Genomic DNA, 24,928 nt, shown 5'->3' on the forward strand with positions numbered 1-24,928 from the left:
AGCGGGAGTTATTCTGTCGTTACGCTGCACAGCAGCCTCTTCTTCTCTCATTCTCTCCCCTGCCTCTCCTGTTGCTACTTCAATCATGAAACTGATCAATGATCAGGATCCTTTTTTATGTAGCTGACAGCTGGTAACTGTGCAGGGGTGGATCTAGGAAAGTTTTGCCAGGGGGCCATGTAGGGCATTAACAGGGAAAGGTAGGGCACAAAGAAATACTTTTCTTTCTTATTCTCAATTCAAATATTTAGCTTTTATTAAATAATTATCTAAATCTTACAACCAAAGTTTTTATCTGACGTAAAATGTATAGAAATCATTAGGGATGGGTATTGATAAGATTTTCACGATTCGATTCCATTTTCGATTCTGTTTAACGATTCTTTTTAAAAAAGGAGAACACTAAGGTCGATTAGCTCAGAACTTTGTTTTATATCTTCTCTTTGAACAAGATAGAAATTTAGGAGTAACATGGCCTTACAAACCCAGCAGTGAGATCTTAAGAGATCCAGCCTGCGGCTCTTCAATGGGGTGTCACAGGGTCCCCAGGAAAAAACATTGTAAATGTAAAATAATAAAATAAATATTCTTCTGTAGCAATAACAAAGTATAACATAAATTATTCTGTAGCAATTACACAAGAATATCCAGTAATGTCCCTGCCTACAATTAAACACATTCACTTACTGAAAATCATCTGCTGTGGCAAACGGGTGCAAACCTTTGACCACAAACTCAGTCACTGCTCGGTGACGTTCGTCTATCCTGCCTGAAAGGAGACGCTACCGGCAGACTGCAGCGAGAACTGCCAGCATCTGAGCCAGACTCTGTCTGTCTCATCATGGTCACTAAATGCACAGTAATGGCAGGTTTGTAATAAGGCAGATCGCGCTAACATAATATGTTAGTTGATTATTTACCTGCCGCATTAACGGGAGAGGACGTGCAAACGTTACCGCTGCTGCTGGGTTGAGATTCACGAGTCCGGAGTGGAATTAAAAACACGACATTCATTTAAGGTCATCACGTGTTTTTTGCATATTCGTAGTGTTTCCTCCCGTAAATGAAATATCTACTTTGCAAGTATTGCAAGTTGCCCTGTTGTCATCCGTTCTCGTAAAGTATAACCAAGCTTTTGAGCGTTTGAGCTGCCGTGTTTCCTGCCAGGTAAATGACGCTCCGCAACGTGGTGACGTCATTCGGGGCGACTGGAATCGATAAGGGAATCGTTTGCAAAAATGGCAAACAATTCCAAGGATTTGAAACAGTGGGAACCGGTTCTCAACAAGAACCGGGTTTCGATACCCATCCCTAGAAATCATACATATACCAACAAGAGAGTGTACATCACTGTCACAACAGCATTTGTTTTCATTCAAAGTCTTTATGGCTTTAATACCTGGGGGGCTGGTCTGTAGTGAAAATGCCCAATTTTCTGTCCCAGTCCAGCCCTGCAGGTTAATACTGGCAGTGTCATCATGCCAGCTGACTGGATTTCATCAGCCAGTGTTGTTCTTGATCAATATTACCAAAGTTTACCATAAGGCAGCATAGAAAGTATTTACCTGATTTCAGGTTTTATTCAAATGTTAGTCTTTTCAGTTGTTTCTCCACTTTTTTCCTGTTTCAAAATCAAACACCAGTTTGTGAGAAGATTATCTTCTTTTTTTTAACAGGCAGATAAAGTTTTACATTGGCATTGGCTAATTTGTCAATTGTTTGTTACAAATGTTCGTATTTTAATATTCAAAAATGTTTTTGCTCAAAACATATGTGCACTATATGTCAGTAAAAATACTATGCAAATATTGCTGTCCTTGAATGCTGAATGAACACTGACAAAGCACTGATTGTATCTCTTGTACTTTATCAACGCAGTATCTAAAAACTTTGCACCGTAGTGGTTAAAATCTCATTCTAATAAGAGTTAAAAGCGCATTTGGTTATTAGGTTTATAGGATTATTGAATTATGGTTAACGGTTGGTAGAATTTTTTTAAAACATTATCTGCCACCCTTCTCCAAATCTGTGCCCCTACCTGGCCCCCCCAACAAAAATTTTCTAGACTCGCCACTGCATGGCGGGCGAAAGACTGTGACCCAGAATGTGATGTGAAAGTCGTCACGTCACAAGCAACGCGGTGAGCACAAAGACAGCGCCGTCACTCGTCTGATCCGGCCTTCACATTACCGCCATCTTGTGCCCGCAGTCGCCTGCTGTCATCGAAAGCTGTGCTTATCTCTGTAGCTGTGTCCACTGTATGGACGGGTCCATCCCAGCTGAGAGGCGGGACCTAAACTGGAGGTGTTTGACTGTAAACTGGTGAAAGTGTGCGAGTGTCCTCTGACGTCAGCTACAATCTGCACTTCCTGTGGAAACACAGCTAGCATTAGCATTAGCGAGGAAGCAAAGTTTAATTTGAGATGATTTCATTTTTTCACTTGAATTTCTCAGACATCAAAGTTAACCACACCACACACAGCTCGAGGCTTTTATTCAGACGATGGTGGGATTAAAATACGTTGATCTAGTTTCAATAAGCAGAATATAAATGACTTTAAATGATCTGAAACATGTGCAGATGTTACAATGATCCATTCAACACTGATTGGTGAAAGTCTCTGATGTTCTCCAGCTGTTTGTGCCGGCGCCTCACAGATGTGCGTTTGCTGTAGAGCAGCTGCAGAAGACGACGGTGTGCTCGGACACGTTGCAGCTCTGCAGTCTTTTGTTCCTCTCGGGCTCTGAAACAGCAGCGCGGTTTCCATGTTGATTCTTTGATCGTTGCGAGGTGACGTACGCCAGAGGTGGGACCAAGTCATTGTTTTGCAAGTCTCAAGTAAGTCTCAAGTAATGTCAGGCAAGTCAGAGTCAAGTCACAAGTCTGAAATTTTGAATTTCAAGTCCTTTCGAGTCTTTAAAAAAAAAACGAAAAAAGCATGTTGCAGTTATGCTAAATGTAAATATTAGACCATGTAATTTTAAAATCTGTGTTTTTCTCAACACATGACAAAATAGTGAACTTAGAAAATATACACAAATTGTGAAATTGCACCTCTTTAAAATGCAGCTCAATTAAACCTAGCTCCAAGAATAATTTTCACCGACAGTTCTGAGATAAGCTGCATGTTATTCTTGGATGCGCTTGTAGGACCAGCTTTAAAATCGCATGACAAAAATATCATACATATTAAAAAAAACTGTATCACCAACGTAGCCTGGACAACATTTGCTAGTTAGATGAAGTCAGCTATCTCATCTTAGCATATTTATATGCATATTTATAATCATACGGTTCTTGGAGTGAGTGCATACACTCATGAAGTTTAGTAACTTCAGGTCACTGCAACAAGCCCAGGTACAGTTTACCGACGGATGGGTGCAGGACCTTGAAATGCACCGTGTAGAAAGTAAAGACCATCGTACGTATCATAAGTTTACCAGTCTCACAAATCGTCGTCATAAATACAGATTCGCTAACCGTTTATTAATAGGACCTTTGAGCTCAACGGTAATTAATTAGTAGTGGAAATAATTTCTGGTAGCATCACAGAAATGTAGCAGTGACAATAATACTGTATGCTGTAATCGTACTGGACAATTAGTGATACAAAAAACCTGTTTTATCCTGTGAATAAAAGTATATGTTTTTGTCAATGTACCATAATAACAGAAGCGAAACGCAATATTGTGTCAGGACAATTCACTATTTATGCACAATAAACAAAGGAGCATAGCGCGACAATTTCTGTTCAGCGCCAGACTTGCTTGTAACCTATATCACTAATTATGTTATGAAAATGACGCATTAACTACAACAGCAGACTGACCTTTGTGTAAATGCTTGGAGCAGACTAACCTGTGAGCTGGAGTGTTCTGGGATGTTATATTTGATCTTTGAATGGCTGCAATCCAGACCATCCGTCGCCTCTTTGTTACTTCGGAAACATGGCTCGAACAATTTCTCTTCAACGACGTAATCCGATAACAACCGATCTCTTTACCCGTCGGCTTCCCGTGGCTGTCATGCGACCGGCTATTGCAGTTAATAATACAACAGCTTCTTGACATTTTTGTGTTTCTTTTTATCGCTGTGTGACTGATTTCAATTGAAAGCCTGTGTGCGCTAGTACCGCTTGCCACGAGTTCCCAGAATCCTTTGCGGTTCTACCCGTGAATGACGTCACATTTTCAATCTCTATATAATATGCATGTTAAATTTTATATTTGGGGTAAAATATCAAGTCTTTTCAAGTAAACCGGTTCAAGTCCAATTCAAGTCCCAGGTCATTGGTGTAAAAGTCCAAGTCAAGTCACAAGTCTTAGAACATTTTTTAAAGTCAAGTCTAAAGTCATAAAATTAATGACTCGAGTCTGACTCGAGTCCAAGTCATGTGACTCGAGTCCACACCTCTGACGTACGCTGATCTGGTTGCTTATTGAAGAACAGTCCCCAAACTCAGCGTCTCACCCTCACTGTGAGGAGGTCATCTTAAATGTGCGGCTCCACCAAATAAACGTGCTCAAAGCCGCAGCCGCTGACGTCAGAGGTTGTGGGAGGGGCTACAGCACAGATGTTCCTCCCACAGAAGCTGTGTTTGCTTCTCAGGCAGGACAAACAGCGTCTCTCTGCTGTGGTGTGGGTGCTTCCTGTGTCTGGCCTCAGGGGGCAGTACTGAGCTCAGATTACACCCCACGTTAATGGTTAGCGCCGCTGACTCACAGCAACGAGGTTCCAGGTTCAAACCTGCTGGCTAGCCTTAGCCTCACCATCTTAGCAGGGCGACGCCCTGTCCAGGTGCCCCTCCTCCAGTGACAGCAGGGACAGGAAATGAAGATGATGAATGCAGGGCCACATAAAAGTGAAGAAGAGGCAGCATGGTGAACGTCAGCGTGGAGAGACAAACTGCTCGGAGTACCAGCGGGACGACGGCGAAAAACTCTTTTTCCAGGACCGGAAAGCAGGACACTTTTGATCCGAGTGTGAGGAGAGTCCGGGTCCGCGTGTCCCTCCGTTCCCGTGTCACTTCCTCCCGTCCGACAGTCCCAATCCATCCAAAGTCCTTCTGCTCGGAGATGAGAAGCAGCAAGGAGGCGGGGAGCGCTCGAGTGAGTCCTCCTTTCCTTCAAGCTGTGCTCCCTTCTGTCCTTTCCTCGTCCCCTCATCTGTAGCGGTGTTACCCCTTATTCACTCCTCAGTTCCTTTCCTCGTTTATCCATCCTCTCCTGTCGTCCTCCTGTTGACAGTGCTTTGTCATTGGCTGTCGCTCTCTCCCAGCAGCCAATAGGTGGTCATCTTCCCTTTGCCCTTGATGTCGATTTCCCCTCGGAGCTCCAGCTGAAAGCAGTTGAACTCTAGCAGAACGTCTCGAGTCGCCGCCGACACGTGGATCTTCAGCGCTACACACACACACACACACACACACACACACACACACACACACACACACGTCATGTTTGGCAACAGCAGCAGGAATAAAAATGCTGCTTTAGGTTTTTCAGTCCAACCTGCAAAAATCTAATCTGCTGTTTATTTAAAGAACATCACTTTATTCTGAAGGGGCTTTAATAAATCTGCTTCCTGTTAATGAAGCTCAGCTGTTACACGTGTAACAGAGAAACTGTTCATGGAGCACAAACTGCAGTATCAGCTGACTCAGACCGAGTCACTAAACTGAAGCCCGTCAACAGGGAAGCAACAGCCTGCAGAGGGCGCTGCTGCGTCAGCATTCACAGAGCGACGTCTTCGTTCACGTCTATCTATCGCGCCAAGTCACGTGACCTGGTCATCCTATGTGTATTCAGTGTGATCGTTAACACGAGGATCTGAACCCATTTATTTTCCGTGTGAACACCTGAAGAATGCAGAGGTCAAAGTTCAATGTTCCCTCTGGATTAGTACTCGAGTACTTAGTTACAGTTCAGAGGTTTCAGGCTGAAACTGCAGCGTCAGGTCACGTGACCTGTTTTTGTGCACGTACCTTCGCCAGTGGACTCCATACGTGATGACGTGTTGACGGTGTCGCCAAACAGGCAGTACCGAGGCATCTTCAGACCAACCACGCCCGCACACACGGGACCTGCCGAGGACACGGGGCAGTCACCACGTGTGTGTGTCAGTGTGAGTCTGTGTGTGTGTGTGTGTCAGTCTGTGTGTGAGTCTGTGTGTGAGTCTGTGTGTGAGTCTGTGTGTGTGTCTGTGTGTGTCTGTGTGAGTGTGTGTGTCTGTGTGAGTGTGTGTGTCTGTGTGTGTGTGTGTGAGTCTGTGTGTGTGTGTGTGAGTGTGTGTGTGTGTGTGTCTGTGTATGTGTGTGCGTGTGTGTGTGAGTGTGTGTGTCTGTGTGTGTGTGTGTGAGTCTGTGTGTGTGTGTGTGAGTCTGTGTGTGTGTGTGAGTGTCTGTGTATGTGTGTGCGTGTGTGTGTCTGTGTATGTGTGTGCGTGTGTGTGTCAGTGTGCGTGTGCGTGTGTGTGTCAGTGTGCGTGTGTCAGTGTGTGTGTGTGCGTGTGTCAGTGTGTGTCTGTGTATGTGTGCGTGTGTCTGTGTATGTGTGTGTCTGTGTGTGTGTGTGTCTGTGTGTGTGTGTGTCAGTGTGCGTGTGAGTCTGTGTGTGTGTCAGTGTGCGTCAGTGTGTGTGTGTGTGTGTCAGTGTGCGTCAGTGTGTGTGTGTGTGTGTGTCAGTGTGCGTCAGTGTGTGTGTGTGTGTGCGTCAGTGTGTGTGTGTCAGTGTGCGTCAGTGTGTGTGTGTGTTTGTGCGTGTGTGCGTGTGCGTCAGTGTGTGTGTCAGTGTGAGTCTGTGTGTGTGTGTGTCAGTGTGTGTCTGTGTATGTGTGTGTCTGTGTGTCTGTGTGTCAGTGTGTGCGTGTGTCTGTGTATGTGTGTGCGTGTGTATGTGTGTGCGTGTGTCAGTGTGTGTCTGTGTGCGTGTGTCTGTGTATGTGTGTGTCTGTGTGTGTGTGTGTCTGTGTGTGTGTGTGTCAGTGTGCGTCAGTGTGTGTGTGTGTGTGTCTGTGTATGTGTGTGCGTGTGTCAGTGTGTGTGTGAGTCTGTGTGTGCGTGTGTGTGAGTCTGTGTGTGCGTGTGTCAGTGTGTGTCAGTGTGTGTCTGTGTGCGTGTGTCAGTGTGTGTCTGTGTACGTGTGTCAGTGTGTGTCTGTGTACGTGTGTCAGTGTGAGTCTGTGTATGTGTGTGCGTGTGTCTGTGTCTGTGTGTGTCTGTGTCTGTGTGTGTCTGTGTATGTGTGTGTGTCTGTGTGTGTGTGTCTGTGTGTCTGTGTGCGTGTGTCAGTGTGAGTCTGTGTATGTGTGTGTGTATGTGTGTGTGTCTGTGTGTGTGTGTCAGTGTGAGTCTGTGTATGTGTGTGTGTCTGTGTGTGTCTGTGTGTGTGTGTGTGTGTCTGTGTATGTGTGTCTGTCTGTGTGTCTGTGTGTGTCTGTGTGTGTCTGTGTGTGTGTGTGTGTCAGTGTGAGTCTGTGTATGTGTGTGTGTCTGTGTATGTGTGTGTGTCTGTGTATGTGTGCGTGTGTATGTGTGCGTGTGTCTGTGTATGTGTGTGTCTGTGTATGTGTGTGCGTCAGTGTGAGTGTGTGCGTGTGTCTGTGTGTCAGTGTGAGTCAGTGTGTGTGTCAGTGTGAGTCAGTGTGTGTGTCAGTGTGAGTCTGTGTATGTGTGTGCGTGTGTCTGTGTATGTGTGTGAGTCAGTGTGTGTGTCAGTGTGAGTCAGTGTGTGTGTCAGTGTGAGTCTGTGTATGTGTGTGCGTGTGTCTGTGTGTCAGTGTGAGTCAGTGTGTGTGTCAGTGTGAGTCTGTGTGTGTGTGTTGTCACCGCTGTGAATGCCGATCCTCAGCTTTAGCTGCTGCTCGGGTCGATGGCGGATCTTGAAGGCTCTGACGGCGTCCAGCAGGGCGAGCGCCATGCGGGCGATCTCTCGGCCGTGCAGCTTCCCGTTCCTCACCGGCAGCCCCGACACCACCATGTAGGCGTCGCCGATGGTCTCCACCTGGGGGCGCCACAGCACCGTGACATCAGTTAGAGTCGCACTAAAAGTTGTCGGAGGAAAGAAACGAGCCGTTTACCTTGTAAACGTCAAAGTTGTCGATGATGGCGTCGAAGCAGGTGTAGAGGTCGTTGAGCAGAGTCACCACCTGCAGAGACATCAGCACGTCAGACTGAAGGACGGTGTTTGAGCGCCCCCTGCAGGCCGCTGGCTTTCAGTGTGTGAGAGAACATGTTAACACTTTATAATTCAGTGTGTTTTATTTGATACAACAGCGTGATTATAGATTTATACTTACAGGAACACTGACACGTGGTGTCAGGTTTGTACATCAAAGCACTTTATTTAATATTCATTACATTGATCTGCATGAAGCCCTGCCTGAGACGACTTACAGGTTACTTAAACTTCCAGTATAATTATTTCTGACTGGTTTCCTCCTTATCCCAGTGTGTATTTGTAGGTAAATATAATTAGATTGTAATTTCAAATAAAATGCACTGAAATTCCTTTTTAATTCCAAATCATACTCTTAGTCGCTATCCAAAAACCCTTACAAGGACAGGTGAGGGAGAATTTTCTAGATTAAATCCGTAAATGTATGCAGCGGCGTCCGGCCAGCCGAGGACGCCCCGTCTGCTGGGACATCGTTAATCGTGCTGCCTCATGAGTTACTGATCCCTGCAGTACAAATATGAGAATCTATTTCCACCTTTTATCCATCCGTTCTTATCAGGGTCACAGTGGGCTGGAGCCTGTCCCAGGTGTCTTAGGGCGAGAGGCGGGGCACACCCTGCACAGGTCGCCAGTCTGTGGCAGGGCTAACACACAGACAACCATTCACACCTATGGACAATTTAGAACGACCAATTAACCTAACCCCACTGCCTGCACGTGGGAGGAAGCCGCAGTATCGATATTTTACTCCCCTCGACCAGCCCATTGTTCTCCACAAATACGTTGAGCATGTGATTCTGAAATATGGATCTCGCCAGCCGCCCTCAGCCCGCATGCTAACATGGTGGCAAGCATGCAGCGTCTGAACCTGCAGTAGAAACACCAGCGTGTCTGATAAGACACCTGCACTACGCTGCAGGCGTTTGACACGTCAGTCACACGCAGCCCTGACGGCGTGACAGGACGCAGAGCCAATTTCAGAGTCCAAGCTCGGATTTGGGAGGATCAGGTGTCCGGTGCTACTCTCCGTCTGGCTTTCTGTGTTTGTGTCTTTGGACCTGGAAGCTGTGTGAGAAGTACTGAAGTACTCAGGTAAACTCGTCTCACCTCCATCGGCGTGCTCTCTGCGGAGATGGTGGTGAAGCCCACGATGTCACTGAAGTAGATGGTGACCGAGTCGAAGGCTTCAGCCTGAACCGTCTCTCCACGCTTCAGCTGCTCGGCCACCGAACTGACAGAGAGACAATACGGCGCCATGAGTGTGTGAGCAGGGGGCTCCGCCCATAAAAAATGTCCGTGTGCACCTCGGGACCTTCACCACCTCTGCTGCTGGACATCCAACCTTGGATGCCCCTGTCTGACATGTGCGCTTGGTGCACACCCCTCACACGGACTCTTTTCCTCCCATCGGCAGACGCTATCGCAGCATCGGGGCCCGATCCTCCAGACTGCGAGACAGCTTTTTCCCACAAACCATCAGACTCCTGACCTCACTACCAGCTCCCCCACTCCCCCCACCACACACACCCACACAAACCAGTAACTGACTCTACTGGACTTCACACATCGCTGCCTTTGTAAACACAGACGCTGCTCTGTGGACAGTCCTGCTCATGTTGGTCACTTTAAATCATTTATACTGTAAAACTGCTGCGTTGGTTATTTTAAACCACTTCAAAGTCACTTTAAATCTCATTTTATAAATTGTAAACGTTACATTTATTAACCCTTTTTACCTCAAAGTGTATATTTATTCTTACTCTTCCTGTATTTATTGTTGTTGGAACTGGAGCCTCGTCATCTGTCTCTCTATATACTGAACTGTATATAGCAGAGATGACAACAAAGCTTACTTTGATGTCAACACTATAGGACAAGAATCCAGAACTGGTTCCCAGTAGTCCAGTTCCTTGGAATTATTGGTCTACCTGCTTTTCAGTTCTTGCACTCCAGCTACAATCAGCTGACATCAGCTCGTGTGCTAGAGGAAAAGAGCTACACAGCGTGCAGCGTGGATACAGACATTACTAAGGACGACAGCGTAATAGTGAAGCGGAAGATCCATCCAGGCCGCTAACACGACTGCCTGCAAGCGCAGACGGCATGCTAACGCTAAGCTAGCCAAAAACCCCGAGAGACGAGCAGCGCGTATGCAGACCTGAGCCCAGCAGCCAGAGCCTGAACAGGAAACAAAGAGGTGAGGCTGCAGCCTCTGTGTCTACCTGCCAATGTTTATAGAATCACCATGACAACCGCTTTAAAGTCTCTTCAGGATCTGTGTTGGTGTGTGCGACTGTGACTCAGTTTATTTTGTAACAGCCAAGTAATGTAACGAGTATTCAAACCAAATACTTTCTCCTGGGAGTAATTAAGTAACATACTGCATTACTTTTTTATTCTGTGTAATGATGACTTTTTTTGAGTAACGACTGCAACACTGAGCCAATGAGAACCCAGCGAGACTCAATACAACGGTCAATAATCAATAATGATATCAATAATCTTTAAGTTATTATCAGTTCTAGTCGCCACAGACCTCAAACTCACACCAAGACCATCGCCATGTTTAAATCGACCCCGCCTTCACATCGAGGGTCACCACAGCCGAAGAGCGCTGCGTCCAGCATTCAGACAAATATCTGATAGGCTCGAGCATCGAGGCGCAGGTGTGTGAGCGGGACTACAGGTCACACCTGTGCACGGCTGGGCAGTAGAAGAGGGGAACGCCTCTTTCTGTTTACACCAACCAGCTGTGCCTCCACCCAGCAGACCCTCCAAAGTACACGGCAGGAGGAGTATGCTGTTATTTTGGTGTAAAAAAATTTGCAAGGACAAATGTTGCATTTTGAGAAGAAAATAATTTTATGAGAAGAAAAATAATTGCTGCGTGCAAGAAATGTGTTTCAGTGTTTGCTGTCTCACACACACGAGCTCACCAGCTACTAGCCAGATCCAGCAGAGCGGTTTGGTTCAAACTAGCTTAAAACCAACAATGCTCTTTAAAAAGTCTATATTTAAAAACAAATAATTAAACATACTAACTGCAAAGGGGTTTGGCTACACTCTGGACCGTGTTTCTGGAACGCAGTAGCTGTCGAGCTGATTGGAGACCAAAACAGCCAATCAGAATTTTTGCATCCAAGTCTGTGATTGGCTGGTTTTGTGGCACATTTGTAACGCTGTACAAAGAGTTGAGCGTGCAGAGATGTTGAGAGCAGGTCTGCAGACGTCTGTGAGCACACAGAGCGGCTGTTACTGTGTGTTTATGGACATTAGCAAACACTGAAACACATTTCCTGCATGCGGCGATGAGTTTGCTTCGCGCAAAATAATTTTCTCCTCAAAATGCAACATTTGTACTTGCAAACATTTTATTTACGTGCTCTCAGAATAGACGCACAAAAATAACGCCATAGACGAGCGGCCCATACATCACACGCACAACTGCACATGCTCAGAACCCAGCTGTGAGGAAGATGTCCAAAGGTGCACCTGAGGAGGAGGAGGGTATGTTTACTGTAGAGCCGCACTGTGTGCAGTAATTGCAGTACTGACTGTGGTAGTATCTGGTACAGCAGGGCTTCGGCCTTGCGTTTCTCCTCGTGGTACGCCTGCGTTCGCTCCTCCACCAGCTCCTCCAGGTTGTTGGCGTACTGCTCCATCCGGGACAGGAGGTTGTCCAGGATGTTGGTCCGTGACTCCCTGAAAACACACACATGGTGTTCTGGGTGGGCAAAAACCAAGCGTGGGCTCGTGTCCACTTTACTATCAGTTTAGTTTTATTTACACAGTGCCAAATCACAACAACAGACGCATTGAGGCGATTTATACTGTAAGGTCGACCCTGCAATAATACATACAGAGAAAAACCCAACAATCATATGACCCCTATGAGCAGCACTTTGGCGACAGTGGGAAGGAAAAACTCTCTTTTAACAGGAAGAAACCTCCAGCAGAACCAGGCTCAGGGAGGGGCGGGGCCATCTGCTGTGATTGGTTGGGGTGAGAGAAGGAAGACAGGATAAAGACATGCTGTGGAAGAGAGACAGAGGTTAATAACAGATATGATTCAATGCAGAGAGGTCTGTTAACACATAGTGAGTGAGAAAGGTGACTGGAAAGGAAACACCCAATGCATCATGGGAATCCCCCGGCAGCCTACGTCTATTGCAGCATAACTAAGGGAGGATTCAGGGTCACCTGGTCCAGCCCTAACTATATGCTTTAGCAAAAAGGAAAGTTTGAAGCCTAATCTTGAAAGTAGAGATAGTGTCTGTCTCCTGAATCCAAACTGGAAGCTGGTTCCACAGAAGAGGGGCCTGAAAACTGAAGGCTCTGCCTCCCATTCTACTTTTAAATACTCTAGGAACAACAAGTAGGCCTGCAGTGCGAGAGCGAAGTGCTCTAATAGGCTGATATGGTACTACAAGGTCATTAAGATAAGATGGGGCCTGATTATTTAAGACCTTGTATGTGAGGAGCAGGATTTTGAATTCTGGACTTAACAGGAAGCCAAAACAGGAGAAATCTGCTCTCTTTCTAGTCCCTGTCAGGACTCTTGCTGCAGCATTTTGGATCAGCTGAAGGCTTTTCAGTGAGTTTTTAGGACATCCTGATAATAATGAATTACAGTCGTCCAGCCTGGAAGTAATAAATGCATGAACTAGTTTTTCAGCGTCACTCTGAGACAGGATATTTCTAACTTTAGAGATGTTGCACAAATGGAAGAAAGCAGTCTTACATATTTGTTTAATATGTGCGTTGAAGGACATGTCCTGGTCAAACATGACTCCAAGGTTCCTCACAGTGTTACTGGAGGCCAAGGTAATGCCATCCAGAGTAAGAATCTGCTTAGATACCATATTTCTAAGCTTTTCAGGGCCGAGTACAATAACCTCAGTTTGATCTGAATTAAGAAGCAGAAAGTTAGCGGCCATCCAGGTCTTTCAGATGGAGATGTTTCACTCTGTAAACACACAAATGCAGTTTTGGGTGTTGTTCCCTGTGTGGCCACAGGATGTCACTGATGCACTGCTCTGCTCGCGGTTTCAGGTCTTACTTGTTCTGTTTGCGCAGCAGCACTCGGATCTGGTTGAACTCGGGTCTCTCCGTCGGCTCTTCGGCCCAGCAGCGCTCCATCAGCTGACCCAGCTCGGGGCGGTCACTCTGCGAGTCGATGGTCGGCCTTAGGCAGGGCCACTCCCCCAGAATCACGCGGTCCACGATCTCTGCACAGAAACAGTTCAGCACGTTCAGCGCAGTGAACCTTAAACTACCAGCTCATTGGTGATTTCAGGTGGAGCGCTGGTGTTGGTGCACACGTTATCCTCTGCTCGGAGCCTCGAGCCGCTCGAGGATGAGCAGCACAGTCTCTGTAAAAATGTCAGCAGAGTTAAAAACATGTTTCATGAAATGTGTTGAGCACATTTCATGAACGCAACCTTAAAGTAACACATTTAACTGGATTTGATCTGTGACTGAAAGCAGACTGTGCAGTAAAACAAGTGACCACGAGCGTCCGTACGAGACAAACAGAACAGCTGACGATGATCCCAGCGACGGTTTATGGTGTAACACTTTATTTGACTTATAAATAACATAAAATCCCTTTCAGACTTGTGCTGTTAGCAAACCTGTCAGCATGACGCAGGTTCCCATGGCGACAGCGGGTCGTACCTGAGCGACGGAGGCGACCAGCTACACAGACGCCGAGTCCTAATGAACGGAAAGCAGAGACGGGAACGTCCAGTGTGCTCCGTGCGAATAAATCAGAGGCCAGGTCATTAGCGGTGATGAGGCTCGCCGCTGCCGGAGCACGCACCTGAGCAGAGAGCAGGTAAACAGCTTCTGCTCCCCAGCTGCTCTGTGAGCGTGCAGCAGCAGAGCTCGGCGTGCAGCAGCAGAGCTCGGCGTGCAGCTTGAAGCGCTTTCTGTGGTTTGGAGCGAACGCAGAAATGACCTGTGAGCGAGAGGCGGCTGAGGAACCAGCGTGGATGTGCTGTTTGCTCAGCCTCTTCTTCTCTGCTCTGATTCATCCCAGCAGGATCGCGGCTTAATCTGAAACCAGGTCGATGCCGATCACATGACCCGACACGCACACCTACAGGTGTGCATGTGTACCATCAGCCTTTAGAGCTGCACACCTGCAGCAGGAACCTCAGAGCTACCTACCTTTAGGGCTGAGCGGGTCTCCCTCCAGGTAGAAGGCTCCTCGTCGAAGCGCCACCTCCTGGAGGATGATGCCGAAGCTGTAGACATCTCCTTTCTGGGTTCCCTGAGGAGGAGGACACTCCATCCTGAGCAGCTCTGGAGCCATCCACAGCTTCTCTGCAGGGCGGCACAAACAGAGACCTCAGGACCTGAGCTTAAGATCGAAACCTCTTCATGTTTAACATTAAAGAGTTTGAGAGGAGCGTGCTGCTAACATCGCTGCCTGACTTCAGGAAAAGCAGATTAACGGCAGAGAGCTGCAACTCACGGGCGTAGTAGGCGTGAGCGTCACTAGCTGCGTCGCTCTCAGACCGAAAGCTGGACAAACCGTAGTCGGTGATCTTCAGGACGAAGCGGTTATCCACGACGCAGTTGGAGGACTTGAGTTTACCGTGGGAGAAGATGACGCTGTTGTGGAGGAAAAGCATGCCCTGCAGACACAGAGAGGAGGACAGCACTGACAACATGTTTGTTATCACAGGTAACGCCACCTGGAGGTAACTTATTACTGTTGTCTTCACTTTGAGTCCTGCCATCATCCAATCAGACACCGGGGACCCCAAAGCTCTCTAACTTTGACTCCTCTGTCCTCGTTAACCTGCTCGCTTCCTCCTCGTACTTTCGCTTTGATGAGTCCCACATGCATCGCGTCGACTCCACTCCCTGAAACTGCCGTTAACGAGCTTCAGTCCAGGAAGCAGAAACTTAACGAAGCAGAGACTCTGCAGGAAATGGAAACGTACCTTTACGATGTCGTTAATGAGGGAATATTTAAACATCCAGTCCAGAGTGATGCTGTCGTTCTCCAAGATGTCCTGAACACACAAACAACCAATAACCTGTCAGCGGTGACCTTGGCGAGATCTCCTCAGCACCAGCCGTGACGCAGCCGTGACGCCGTCACCCTGACCCCCACCCTTAAAGCCGTACCTGCAGACTGCCTCTGGAGCAGTACTCTGTGACGATGCAGCAGTTGGGGGGGTCGATGCACGCTCCAATGAACCTGGTCAGGTGTTCGTTCTGGACGTCTCTCATCTGCACAGACGGAAACATTCAAAGGCTGAATTCACAGGAAAACACGGGGGGCATGACTCCGCCCTCGGTGACGCCCACTGTGGAAACAGACTAAAGCTGGCGTCTCAAACGTCACTGTTTGCCACTGCTGTCGTCTCATTGGACGGCCACTTCAGCGTTCAGGAAGTCCTCTCTGTGCGTCCAACACGTGGCAGCGCTGTGTTCATATGTAACAAAATAAAGACGTCAGTGTGCCCGTGTCACCGAGCTGACACAGCCTCACGTTTGTGCTCTCTGCTCATGTTGGTTTCATATTCAATCATTTTGAGAAATTATTTTAACATTTCACGCAACAACAAACAAACCCTCTCCGACAGAAAAGCCAAACTGCTTTAGATTTCTTCACATCAACATACAAGCAGGGCTGACGTGGGCCGCAAGTGGCCACTGGGCCACGAGTTTGAGACCCCTGGACTGAAGGGACATTTCACAGCGTTGCCCATTAGACCTCCTCAGACCAGGTCCAGGTCCAGACCATGAAGCCTAGAATTACCCTGACCCGAACATCGTTCAGGTCGTTACATCAGTGATGTAAATCCAGAAGCTCAAGTCTGGAGAAGAATAACAGGAAGTTGACCGTGGAACCACGTGTGGCCTGAGAACATGTGACACAGATCGTCTGTTTTTAATTAGCTGAATATTACATTTTCTTGAATGTGTGCAGTGTATGGATTAAAATGACCGAACCATGTTTACCCTGAACTGGGTAAACTGGGAGAAATAAATGAATGGATGTTTGGATGATGAAGGCCCCACTGTAGCTGCACTGACCCTGCTGGGAGCAGCTCATGCTGGCTGCTGTACTGTACTGGTGAGCCTGGTCCTGAACAGGAAGCAGACAGTAAATGTTCCCGTTCGCTTAGCCACTCTGAGCTGTTAGCTTAGCCGGTGCTAATGGTCACGTGTGACGTGTCAGACACTCACGTGTTTGAGCTCAAACAGCACCTTCCTGTTGAGCTCGATGCGTTTCTTGTTGATGTATTTGATGGCCACGATGTTCCCCTGGAAGAAAACAAAGAGCAACATACCAAAAGTCAACAACAGCGACCTTCAGTGACACGTGACATGATGCAGACGCCTCACTTCGTTCTCGTCGCTCCCTCCTGTTCTCATCGTGCTCGTTAGCTGTTTAGCTAACCTGACACGGGAGGAGCTGCATGTGAAGGTGAAGGTGTTCTGCTCATTTCCAGCTTTTTTCCCTTCTGCACTGTTAGAGCAGCTTTACATGATCTTTGTCAGAAATAATCCTTCTTTGTCTGATCCTGTGTTTTAGCTCCTCCCCCTTTAAACACAATTGAATAATCTTTATTTTCATTGTTCATGTACAACGACATTGTTAAAGCCTCGTTCGCCATGTTACCATGACACACGTCTGCGCTCTTATCGATCACAGGTAGCCCTCGCCCTGCTTCCTGCTTCTGCTCCAACATGAACTTCCTGTTTTCTTCAGTCAGACCTGAAACAGCGACCGAGACCAGAAACCCATGAGGATAGAACATGGAGGATCATCGCCGCATAGACTTCGGTCCAATCAGGCTTCAGAGGCATCGCCCCCTCCTGGACCTCAGATCGGCATCTCTGATCTGGTTTATGTGGTTCTAGAACAAATCAGGATAAAATACTGATGCAGACTAGCAACTCTGTGATTGGAGGGCTCCTGTCTTCATAACGAGCTTTTCCACCTGCGGCATCATTAAGACCTGAAGAAATAATCAACGACCTCTGACCTTTCAAAGTGGTGACTGATGAGTGCGGTGAAAACGGCACTCGGCTGATTGGAGGAGGAGGGCGGCTTCCTCGGAGCAGACTACAGCTCAGTTATTTCCATTCACCAGCAGGAAATTCAACTCTTAAACTAAGCTCCAGGTGTTCCCACCTGAAGCTGAAGGTCATGAAGGTGAACACCGCCACCTCGGGCTCCACCGTCTCCAACCATCCCTCGCAGCAGCTCTCGCCGCCATCTTCAAACCTTTCTTTCACCCCTGCAGCCCTGACACTCATCTCCACCCACTTCACGCGTCTCTGTTCCCACCCACATCCTGCACCACCCACATATTCTTCTGCAGCACCGCAGTTTTGTGCTGTTCTTCCTCCTGACGCAGCCTCCCCTTTTTATCGGACTGGGAGCAGGAGGTCACTGACCCTCCCCCTGGTGAGTCCACGCTGAACGGCAGAGCACGGCTGATTAACTCCTCCCCTCTACGCCGATCACACGTAGTGATCCCCAAACAACGATTTCATTTTCTTTCCTTCTGGTGAAAATATTTTTCTATATGTGAATTTTTTTAAATTCCTGAAATGCTGAACTTTTGAGATGATGGAGGGCGAGGAGGCTGAGGAGAGCGAGGAGGTTGTGGAGGCTGAGGAGGGCGAGGAAGATGAGGAGGGCGAGGAAGATGAGGAGGGCGAAGAGGCTGAGGAGGGCGAGGAGGCTGAGGAAGATGAGGAGGGTGAGGAGACTGAGGAGGATGAGGAGGCTGAGGAAGATGAGAAGGGCGAGGAGGCTGAGGAGGATGAGGAAGATGAGGAGGGCGAGGGGGTGAGGAGACTGAGGAAGAGGAGGGCGGTGAGGAGGAGGAGGTTGAGGAGGAGGTTGAGGAAGATGAGGTTGTGGAGGCTGAGGAGGGCGAAGAGGCTGAGGAAGATGAGGAGGCTGAGGAAGATGAGGAGGGGGTGAGGAGGGTGAGGAGGGCGAGGAGGCTGAGGAAGAGGAGGAGGCTGAGGAAGATGAGGTTGTGGAGGCTGAGTAGGGCAAGGGGGTGAGGAGGGCGAAGAGGGTGAGGAAGATGGGGGGGGGTGAGGAGGGCGAGGAGGTTGAGGAAGATGAGGTTGTGGAGGCTGAGGAGGGCGAGGGTGTGAGGAGGGCGAAGAGGGTGAGGAAGATGAGGAGGGCGAGGGGGTGAGGAGGGGGGTGAGGAGGGCGAGGAGGTTGAGGAAGATGAGGTTGTGGAGGCTGAGGAGGGCGAGGGGGTGAGGAGGGCGAAGAGGGTGAGGAAGATGAGGGGGGTGAGGAAGATGAGGAGGGCGAAGAGGCTGAGGAAGATGAGGAGAGCGAGGAGGCTGAGGAGAGCGAGGAGGCTGAGGAGAGCGAGGAGGTTGTGGAGGCTGAGGAGGGCGAGGAAGATGAGGAGGGCGAGGAAGATGAGGAGGGCGAAGAGGCTGAGGAGGGCGAGGAGACTGAGGAGGATGAGGAGGCTGAGGAAGATGAGAAGGGCGAGGAGGCTGAGGAGGATGAGGAGGAAGATGAGGAGGTTGTGGAGGCTGAGGAGGGTGAGGAAGATGAGGAGGGCGAGGGGGTGAGGAGACTGAGGAGGGTGAGGAAGAGGAGGATGGCGAGGAGGGCGAAGAGGGCGAGGGGGTGAGGAGGCTGAGGAAGAGGAGGGCGGTGAGGAGGAGGAGGTTGAGGAGGGGGGTGAGGAGGGCGAGGAGGTTGAGGAAGATGAGGTTGTGGAGGCTGAGGAGGGCGAAGAGGCTGAGGAAGATGAGGAGGCTGAGGAAGATGAGGAGGGCGAGGAGGCTGAGGAAGATGAGGAGGGGGTGAGGAAGATGAGGGGGTGAGGAAGATGAGGAGGGCGAGGAGGCTGAGGAAGAGGAGGAGGCTGAGGAAGATGAGGCTGAGGAGGGCAAGGGGGTGAGGAGGGCGAAGAGGGTGAGGAAGATGAGGGGGGGTGAGGAGGGCGAGGGGTTGAGGAGGGCGAGGAGGTTGAGGAAGATGAGGAAGATGAGGTTGTGGAGGCTGAGGAGGGCGAGGGTGTGAGGAGGGCGAAGAGGGTGAGGAAGATGAGGAGGGCGAGGGGGTGAGGAGGGGGGTGAGGAGGGCGAGGAGGTTGAGGAAGATGAGGTTGTGGAGGCTGAGGAGGGCGAGGGGGTGAGGAGGGCGAAGAGGGTGAGGAAGATGAGGGGGGTGAGGAAGATGAGGGGGGCGAAGAGGCTGAGGAAGATGAGGAAGATGAGGAGGATGAGGAGGGCGAGGAAGATGAGGAGGGCGAGGAGGGGGAGGAGACTGAGGAGGGCGAGGAAGATGAGGAGGGCGAGGAAGATGAGGAGGGGGTGAGGAGGGCGAGGAGGATGAGGAAGATGAGGGGGGTGAGGAAGATGAGGGGGGTGAGGAGGGCGAGGGGGCTGAGGAAGATGAGGTTGTGGAGGTTGAGGAAGAGGAGGGCGAGGAGGCAGAGGAGGAGGTTGAGGAAGATGAGGAGGATGAGGAAGAGGAGGAGGGCGAGGAGGCAGAGGAAGAGGAGGAGGGCGAGGAGGCAGAGGAAGAGGAGGAGGGCGAGGAGGTTGAGGAAGATGAGGAGGATGAGGAGGGCGAGGGGGTGAGGAGGGCGAGGAGGCTGAGGAGGATGAGGAGGCTGAGGAGGGCGAGGGGGTGAGGAAGATGAGGGGGGTGAGGAGGGCGAGGGGGTTGAGGAAGATGAGGTTGTGGAGGCTGAGGAAGATGAGGAGGGTGAGGAAGATGAGGGGGGTGAGGAGGGCGAGGGGGGTGAGGAGGATGAGGAAGATGAGGTTGTGGAGGCTGAGGAGGGTGAGGGTGTGAGGAGGGCGAAGAGGGTGAGGAAGATGAGGAGGGCGAGGGGGTGAGGAGGGGGGTGAGGAGGGCGAGGAGGTTGAGGAAGATGAGGTTGTGGAGGCTGAGGAGGGTGAGGAGGGCGAAGAGGGTGAGGAAGATGAGGGGGGTGAGGAAGATGAGGAGGGCGAAGAGGCTGAGGAAGATGAGGAGGATGAGGAGGGCGAGGAAGATGAGGAGGGCGAGGAGGGGGAGGAGACTGAGGAGGACGAGGAGGGCGAGGAAGATGAGGAGGGCGAGGAGGGGGAGGAGACTGAGGAGGGCGTGAGGAGGGCGAGGAAGATGAGGAGGGGGTGAGGAGGGCGAGGAAGATGAGGAGGGGGTGAGGAGGGCGAGGAGGATGAGGAAGATGAGGGGGGTGAGGAAGGTGAGGGGGGTGAGGAGGGCGAGGGGGGTGAGGAGGGTGAGGAGGCTGAGGAAGATGAGGTTGTGGAGGTTGACGAAGAGGAGGGCGAGGAGGCAGAGGAGGAGGTTGAGGAAGATGAGGAGGGCGAGGAGGCTGAGGAGAGCGAGGAGGTTGTGGAGGCTGAGGAGGGCGAGGAAGATGAGGAGGGCGAGGAAGATGAGGAGGGCGAAGAGGCTGAGGAGGGTGAGGAGACTGAGGAGGCTGAGGAAGATGAGAAGGGCGAGGAGGCTGAGGAGGATGAGGAGGAAGATGAGGAGGTTGTGGAGGCTGAGGAGGGTGAGGAAGATGAGGAGGGTGAGGAGGGTGAGGAAGAGGAGGATGGCGAGGAGGGCGAAGAGGGCGAGGGGGTGAGGAGGCTGAGGAAGAGGAGGGCGGTGAGGAAGAGGAGGTTGAGGAGGGGGGTGAGGAGGGCGAGGAGGTTGAGGAAGATGAGGTTGTGGAGGCTGAGGAGGGCGAAGAGGCTGAGGAAGATGAGGAGGCTGAGGAAGATGAGGAGGGCGAGGAGGCTGAGGAAGATGAGGAGGGGGTGAGGAAGATGAGGGGGTGAGGAGGGCGAGGAGGCTGAGGAAGAGGAGGAGGCTGAGGAAGATGAGGTTGTGGAGGCTGAGGAGGGCAAGGGGGTGAGGAGGGCGAAGAGGGTGAGGAAGATGAGGGGGGGTGAGGAGGGCGAGGGGTTGAGGAAGATGAGGAAGATGAGGTTGTGGAGGCTGAGGAGGGCGAGGGTGTGAGGAGGGCGAAGAGGGTGAGGAAGATGAGGAGGCTGAGGAAGATGAGGTTGTGGAGGCTGAGGAAGATGAGGAGGGCGAGGAAGATGAGGAAGATGAGGGGGGTGAGGAGGGCGAGGGGGGTGAGGAGGATGAGGAAGGCGAGGAAGATGAGGAGGGTGAGGAAGATGAGGAGGGCAAGGAAGATGAGGGGGGTGAGGAGGGCGAGGAGGGTGAGGAGGTTGAGGAAGATGAGGAGGGCGAGGGGGGTGAGGAGGATGAGGAAGATGAGGAAGGCGAGGAAGATGAGGGCGAGGAGGTTGAGGAGGGTGAGGAGGATGAGGAGGGCGAGGAGGTTGAGGAAGATGAGGAGGGCGAGGAAGATGAGGAGGGCGAGGAGGTTGAGGAAGATGAGGAGGGTGAGGAGGGTGAGGAGGATGAGGAAGATGAGGAGGGCGAGGACACACTCACCTTGTGGTATCCGGTCTTTGCAAAGATCTGCAGATTCCCGTCTCCGGTCATCAGGGAGCCGTAGTTTGAGCCTCTCTGGAAACAAACACGCTCAGCGTCAGTGTGACCTTCATCATCTTCCTCGTCACACCAAGGATTACCATGGTGACGATAACGATCGTGTAAAAACACCGCACGTGTACGCTCACTCGGCACTTTATTAGGAGCACGTGTGCAAACTCATCTGCTCCCTGGAGCTGTTCCTAACACTCATGTGTCCCTGACACGTCTCTAGAGCAGAATATTAGGTACAGCCTGGACTCTCATCCAGTAATGTGCCGCCCTCACCTTTCCCATCTCTTCACCTTTCCAACATCAAAGATGGTGCAGGTGTTCCTAATAAACTGCTCGTGGGAGTGTGTTTTCACTGTGAAGGCGTCTGTCGGATTTACAGACAGCGAGAAGAATTCTGGGAGTTTCCTCGGAGCTGATTTCAGGCCTCGTTATTTTCTGTTCCACAGTTTAGTCTAAAACGTAACGGCGACCTGAGCATCTTTCTTTACATCTACCTTCGATTAGAACGCCTGTCATCAGAAGCCTTACGTACACCTCAAACCTTTAACCAGCGTCACTGCGTGGGAGTGTGCGCGCACTTACCAGTGACAGTGTGAGCTTGCTGCCGCTCCGCAGCACCTTGTTCAGGTCGCTCATCTGGATGTCGTCCCAGGAGATCCTCCAGAGCTGAGCTACCAGCTCCTTCTCCAGCTTCATCCTCCTGCAGCACAAACACTCTTCCTCAGTGACTCACCTTCATCTTCCTCCAGGTGAAGCTCAAAGACGGTCAGACACAGTCTGTCTGATTACAGTTCGCACACGCTCAGTAGTACCAACTCATTCTAAATCATTCTTCTCTGAGCGCACCAAAGAACCTGATCGTGTGGTGATGTAGCACGATCACTCCACATGCTACTGCCCTCACATGACCAGGTGGTGGAACTGCAGCAGCTCTCACCTGTAGATGAAGATGGCGATGGTCAGGATCAAGATGAAGAAGAAGATGACCACGATGGAGACCATCTGGTAGATGGTGATGGTCTCTGACAGAGAGAGAGGAGGAGACTGTTATTAACCCACAGACACACTATGTGATCTCACGATTCAGAACCAGAACCATTAGGACCATGAGGACCACAAGGACCATCAGGACCACGAGGACCATGAGGACCAACAGGTCCATCAGGACCACACATTTTTAAAACGAGTTCTTCCTGATCTGGGCTGTAGCTCAGTTGGTAGCACAGGTCACCTACTAATCGTGAAGGTTGTTGGTTCGATCCCATTCTTGATGTATCCATCGGAGTGTGAATGCTAGATAGGAAGCACTTACGTGTGTGTGTGTGAATGAGGTGCTTTGAGTGCTCATAAGAACCAGTGCATATGAACTTTGACCTCAGACTGATCTTTGGCATACTGACTTGCGAGACAGACTTGGTTGTCGTTCTTGAAGCCACAGACAGGAAAATCAGGGGGAGGGGCTCCGCCCAGCCAGTACAGGTGTGTTCCAGGTATGACGGTCAGATGCTCCTCAGTGGTGCTGTACACCATAGCGATCTGCGAGGAGGAGGAGGTGTGGTTAACGTCCCTGGATTCGCGCAGACGTTCTAACATTCGTTACTCTAGTTTATGTTTTCAAGGTCACAAAAACGCTGAGCGCTGAGTCGGAGCCTGCGAGGACACAACCAGCACGTTTCTGTTGTGTCTGTGTTTAGTGTGTTCACCTGGAAGGTGGTGCTGTTGGTGTCTACAATGTCCCACAGAGCAAAGTCGGTCTCTCGGTCCCCACTGTCATCCAGGTGGAGCAGCCCTGTCACACCTGAGGAGAAGCACACAGGTACACAGGTGAAGCGTCTCCTCGTCTGAAGGTTAAAGCTGTTCGCGATCAAACAATGGAAGAACGACTTCAAGAGTTTCACATAATTCACATCATTAACCTGAGTGCATCTCACACCACCATCCACCTGCTGCACCGCCTAAGGGAATTCTATTTCACCACCATCAACACCACCAAAACCATCACCTTCATCACCACCAACACCATCGCCATCATCATTGTTTTTTAACCAGCCTCTGAGCAGCCGTCATCAATAAACACTCAGTTCATCCTTCATGAAAACTTTCATCTTTTAAGCATAAATCTGACACTAACTACAAACTACAGACTAAAAACTACAAATATGTCCGACCCCCTGATAGGCTTCTCTCTTCAGCTGCTTTTCCTGGGCTGTTAGTGATGAAGAAAAAAGCAAAACCAGGCGTGGAAGTAATTAAGTTAACACTTGATGGACAGGAAGAGGAAGCTCGTCCGTTAGTGAAGGTTCTGTTTTTTTATGCTAGGAGTCTAAACTGACAGAGGAACAGATGAAAGCGAAGTGGAACAGACCAGAACCTCACTGAAACCACACTCTAACAATCTGAACGGGTCCCAGCTGCAGGAGGGAAAAACATAAAAGTCCAAGATCCAAATGAAATGCCCGACAGCTGCAGAGATGACCGACAAACAAAAAGCTCGAGCAGCAGGCCTCCGTGTGCAGACGACAGCACTGAGTAACATATATGTTATTATCATTATTATTTTTATTGGTGTTAATAATTGGACTTTACAGACGTTTCAAACTTCTCAGGTTTCAGCTTCCAGAACCGGCACAGCTGGCAGCAGGACAGCCCAACAGGCAGGTACAGGTTACCTGATAAAATGGTCTTATTAACACTGGTGAGGTTATCGATGTTCAGCTGGAGAACAGAGCGCAGAGGTGCATGAGTTCATACGAACGATCCGTCCCCCAAAATCCAACACGTGACAGCAGGAAACACAACAGGAAGCAAAGACTGAGGAGAGAGGAGGTCGTGCATGAAAACAGTCACACAGACAGGAGACGTTAATTACAGACAATCAGCAGGAGGAGAGCGAGTGTGCACGCTGAAGAGGGGCTGAGTGGCGCTAACCACCCAGATGAACCATCGCCATAGAAACAAAGCCATTAGAGTTTAGGAGGGAGCTGATTGGTTGTAGAGGTCGAGCATGGAGGAAGCAACAGATCAAAGGGATTAAAACAGAGGTAAATGACACTCAGCACGACTGTGAGGCTCTCCATCATCTCCATGACGTCTCGGCTGGTACTCCGGGACGCCGGGGCGGAGGGGACCCACACTCAGATGTGAACACTATCACAGAAGCTGAGAAACACCAACTACAATTTGTTTTTAAATTTACACCAGACTGAGAAGCCATGGAGCGGGTTCGGGGGTCATGACCCCGACCTTTGAACTCACAGGGTTAAAGCCACA

The 24,928-nt window shown here is 49.9% G+C and overlaps 1 protein-coding gene across 4 annotated transcripts in view; it reads right to left on the reverse strand.

The window, feature by feature from the left end:
- Positions 1-2,477: 2,477 nt before the first annotated feature.
- The window catches only part of LOC146565053 (atrial natriuretic peptide receptor 1-like), a 63,360-nt gene continuing 40,909 nt past the window's right edge, over positions 2,478-24,928 (reverse strand). For all 4 annotated transcript variants that reach the window (XM_085292938.1, XM_085292940.1, XM_085292939.1 and 1 more), the window contains 17 exons: positions 23,362-23,456; positions 23,059-23,194; positions 22,596-22,680; positions 22,241-22,358; positions 21,605-21,679; positions 16,381-16,458; positions 15,313-15,417; positions 15,126-15,197; positions 14,651-14,813; positions 14,344-14,499; positions 13,232-13,400; positions 11,728-11,874; positions 9,280-9,403; positions 8,075-8,143; positions 7,824-7,998; positions 5,982-6,080; positions 2,478-5,400 (listed from right to left, as the gene is read on the reverse strand). In XM_085292938.1, the coding sequence (XP_085149064.1) occupies positions 5,255-5,400; positions 5,982-6,080; positions 7,824-7,998; positions 8,075-8,143; positions 9,280-9,403; positions 11,728-11,874; positions 13,232-13,400; positions 14,344-14,499; positions 14,651-14,813; positions 15,126-15,197; positions 15,313-15,417; positions 16,381-16,458; positions 21,605-21,679; positions 22,241-22,358; positions 22,596-22,680; positions 23,059-23,194; positions 23,362-23,456 (2,012 nt within the window). In that variant the 3' untranslated portion in view covers positions 2,478-5,254. The remainder of the gene's footprint in view (positions 5,401-5,981; positions 6,081-7,823; positions 7,999-8,074; positions 8,144-9,279; positions 9,404-11,727; positions 11,875-13,231; positions 13,401-14,343; positions 14,500-14,650; positions 14,814-15,125; positions 15,198-15,312; positions 15,418-16,380; positions 16,459-21,604; positions 21,680-22,240; positions 22,359-22,595; positions 22,681-23,058; positions 23,195-23,361; positions 23,457-24,928) is intronic.

This window comes from Mchenga conophoros, linkage group LG11 (assembly GCF_057382185.1).
Source record: "Mchenga conophoros isolate Kocher_MC1m ecotype Shallow Benthic linkage group LG11, M_conophoros_male_GT1.1, whole genome shotgun sequence".
NCBI lineage: Eukaryota > Metazoa > Chordata > Actinopteri > Cichliformes > Cichlidae > Mchenga > Mchenga conophoros.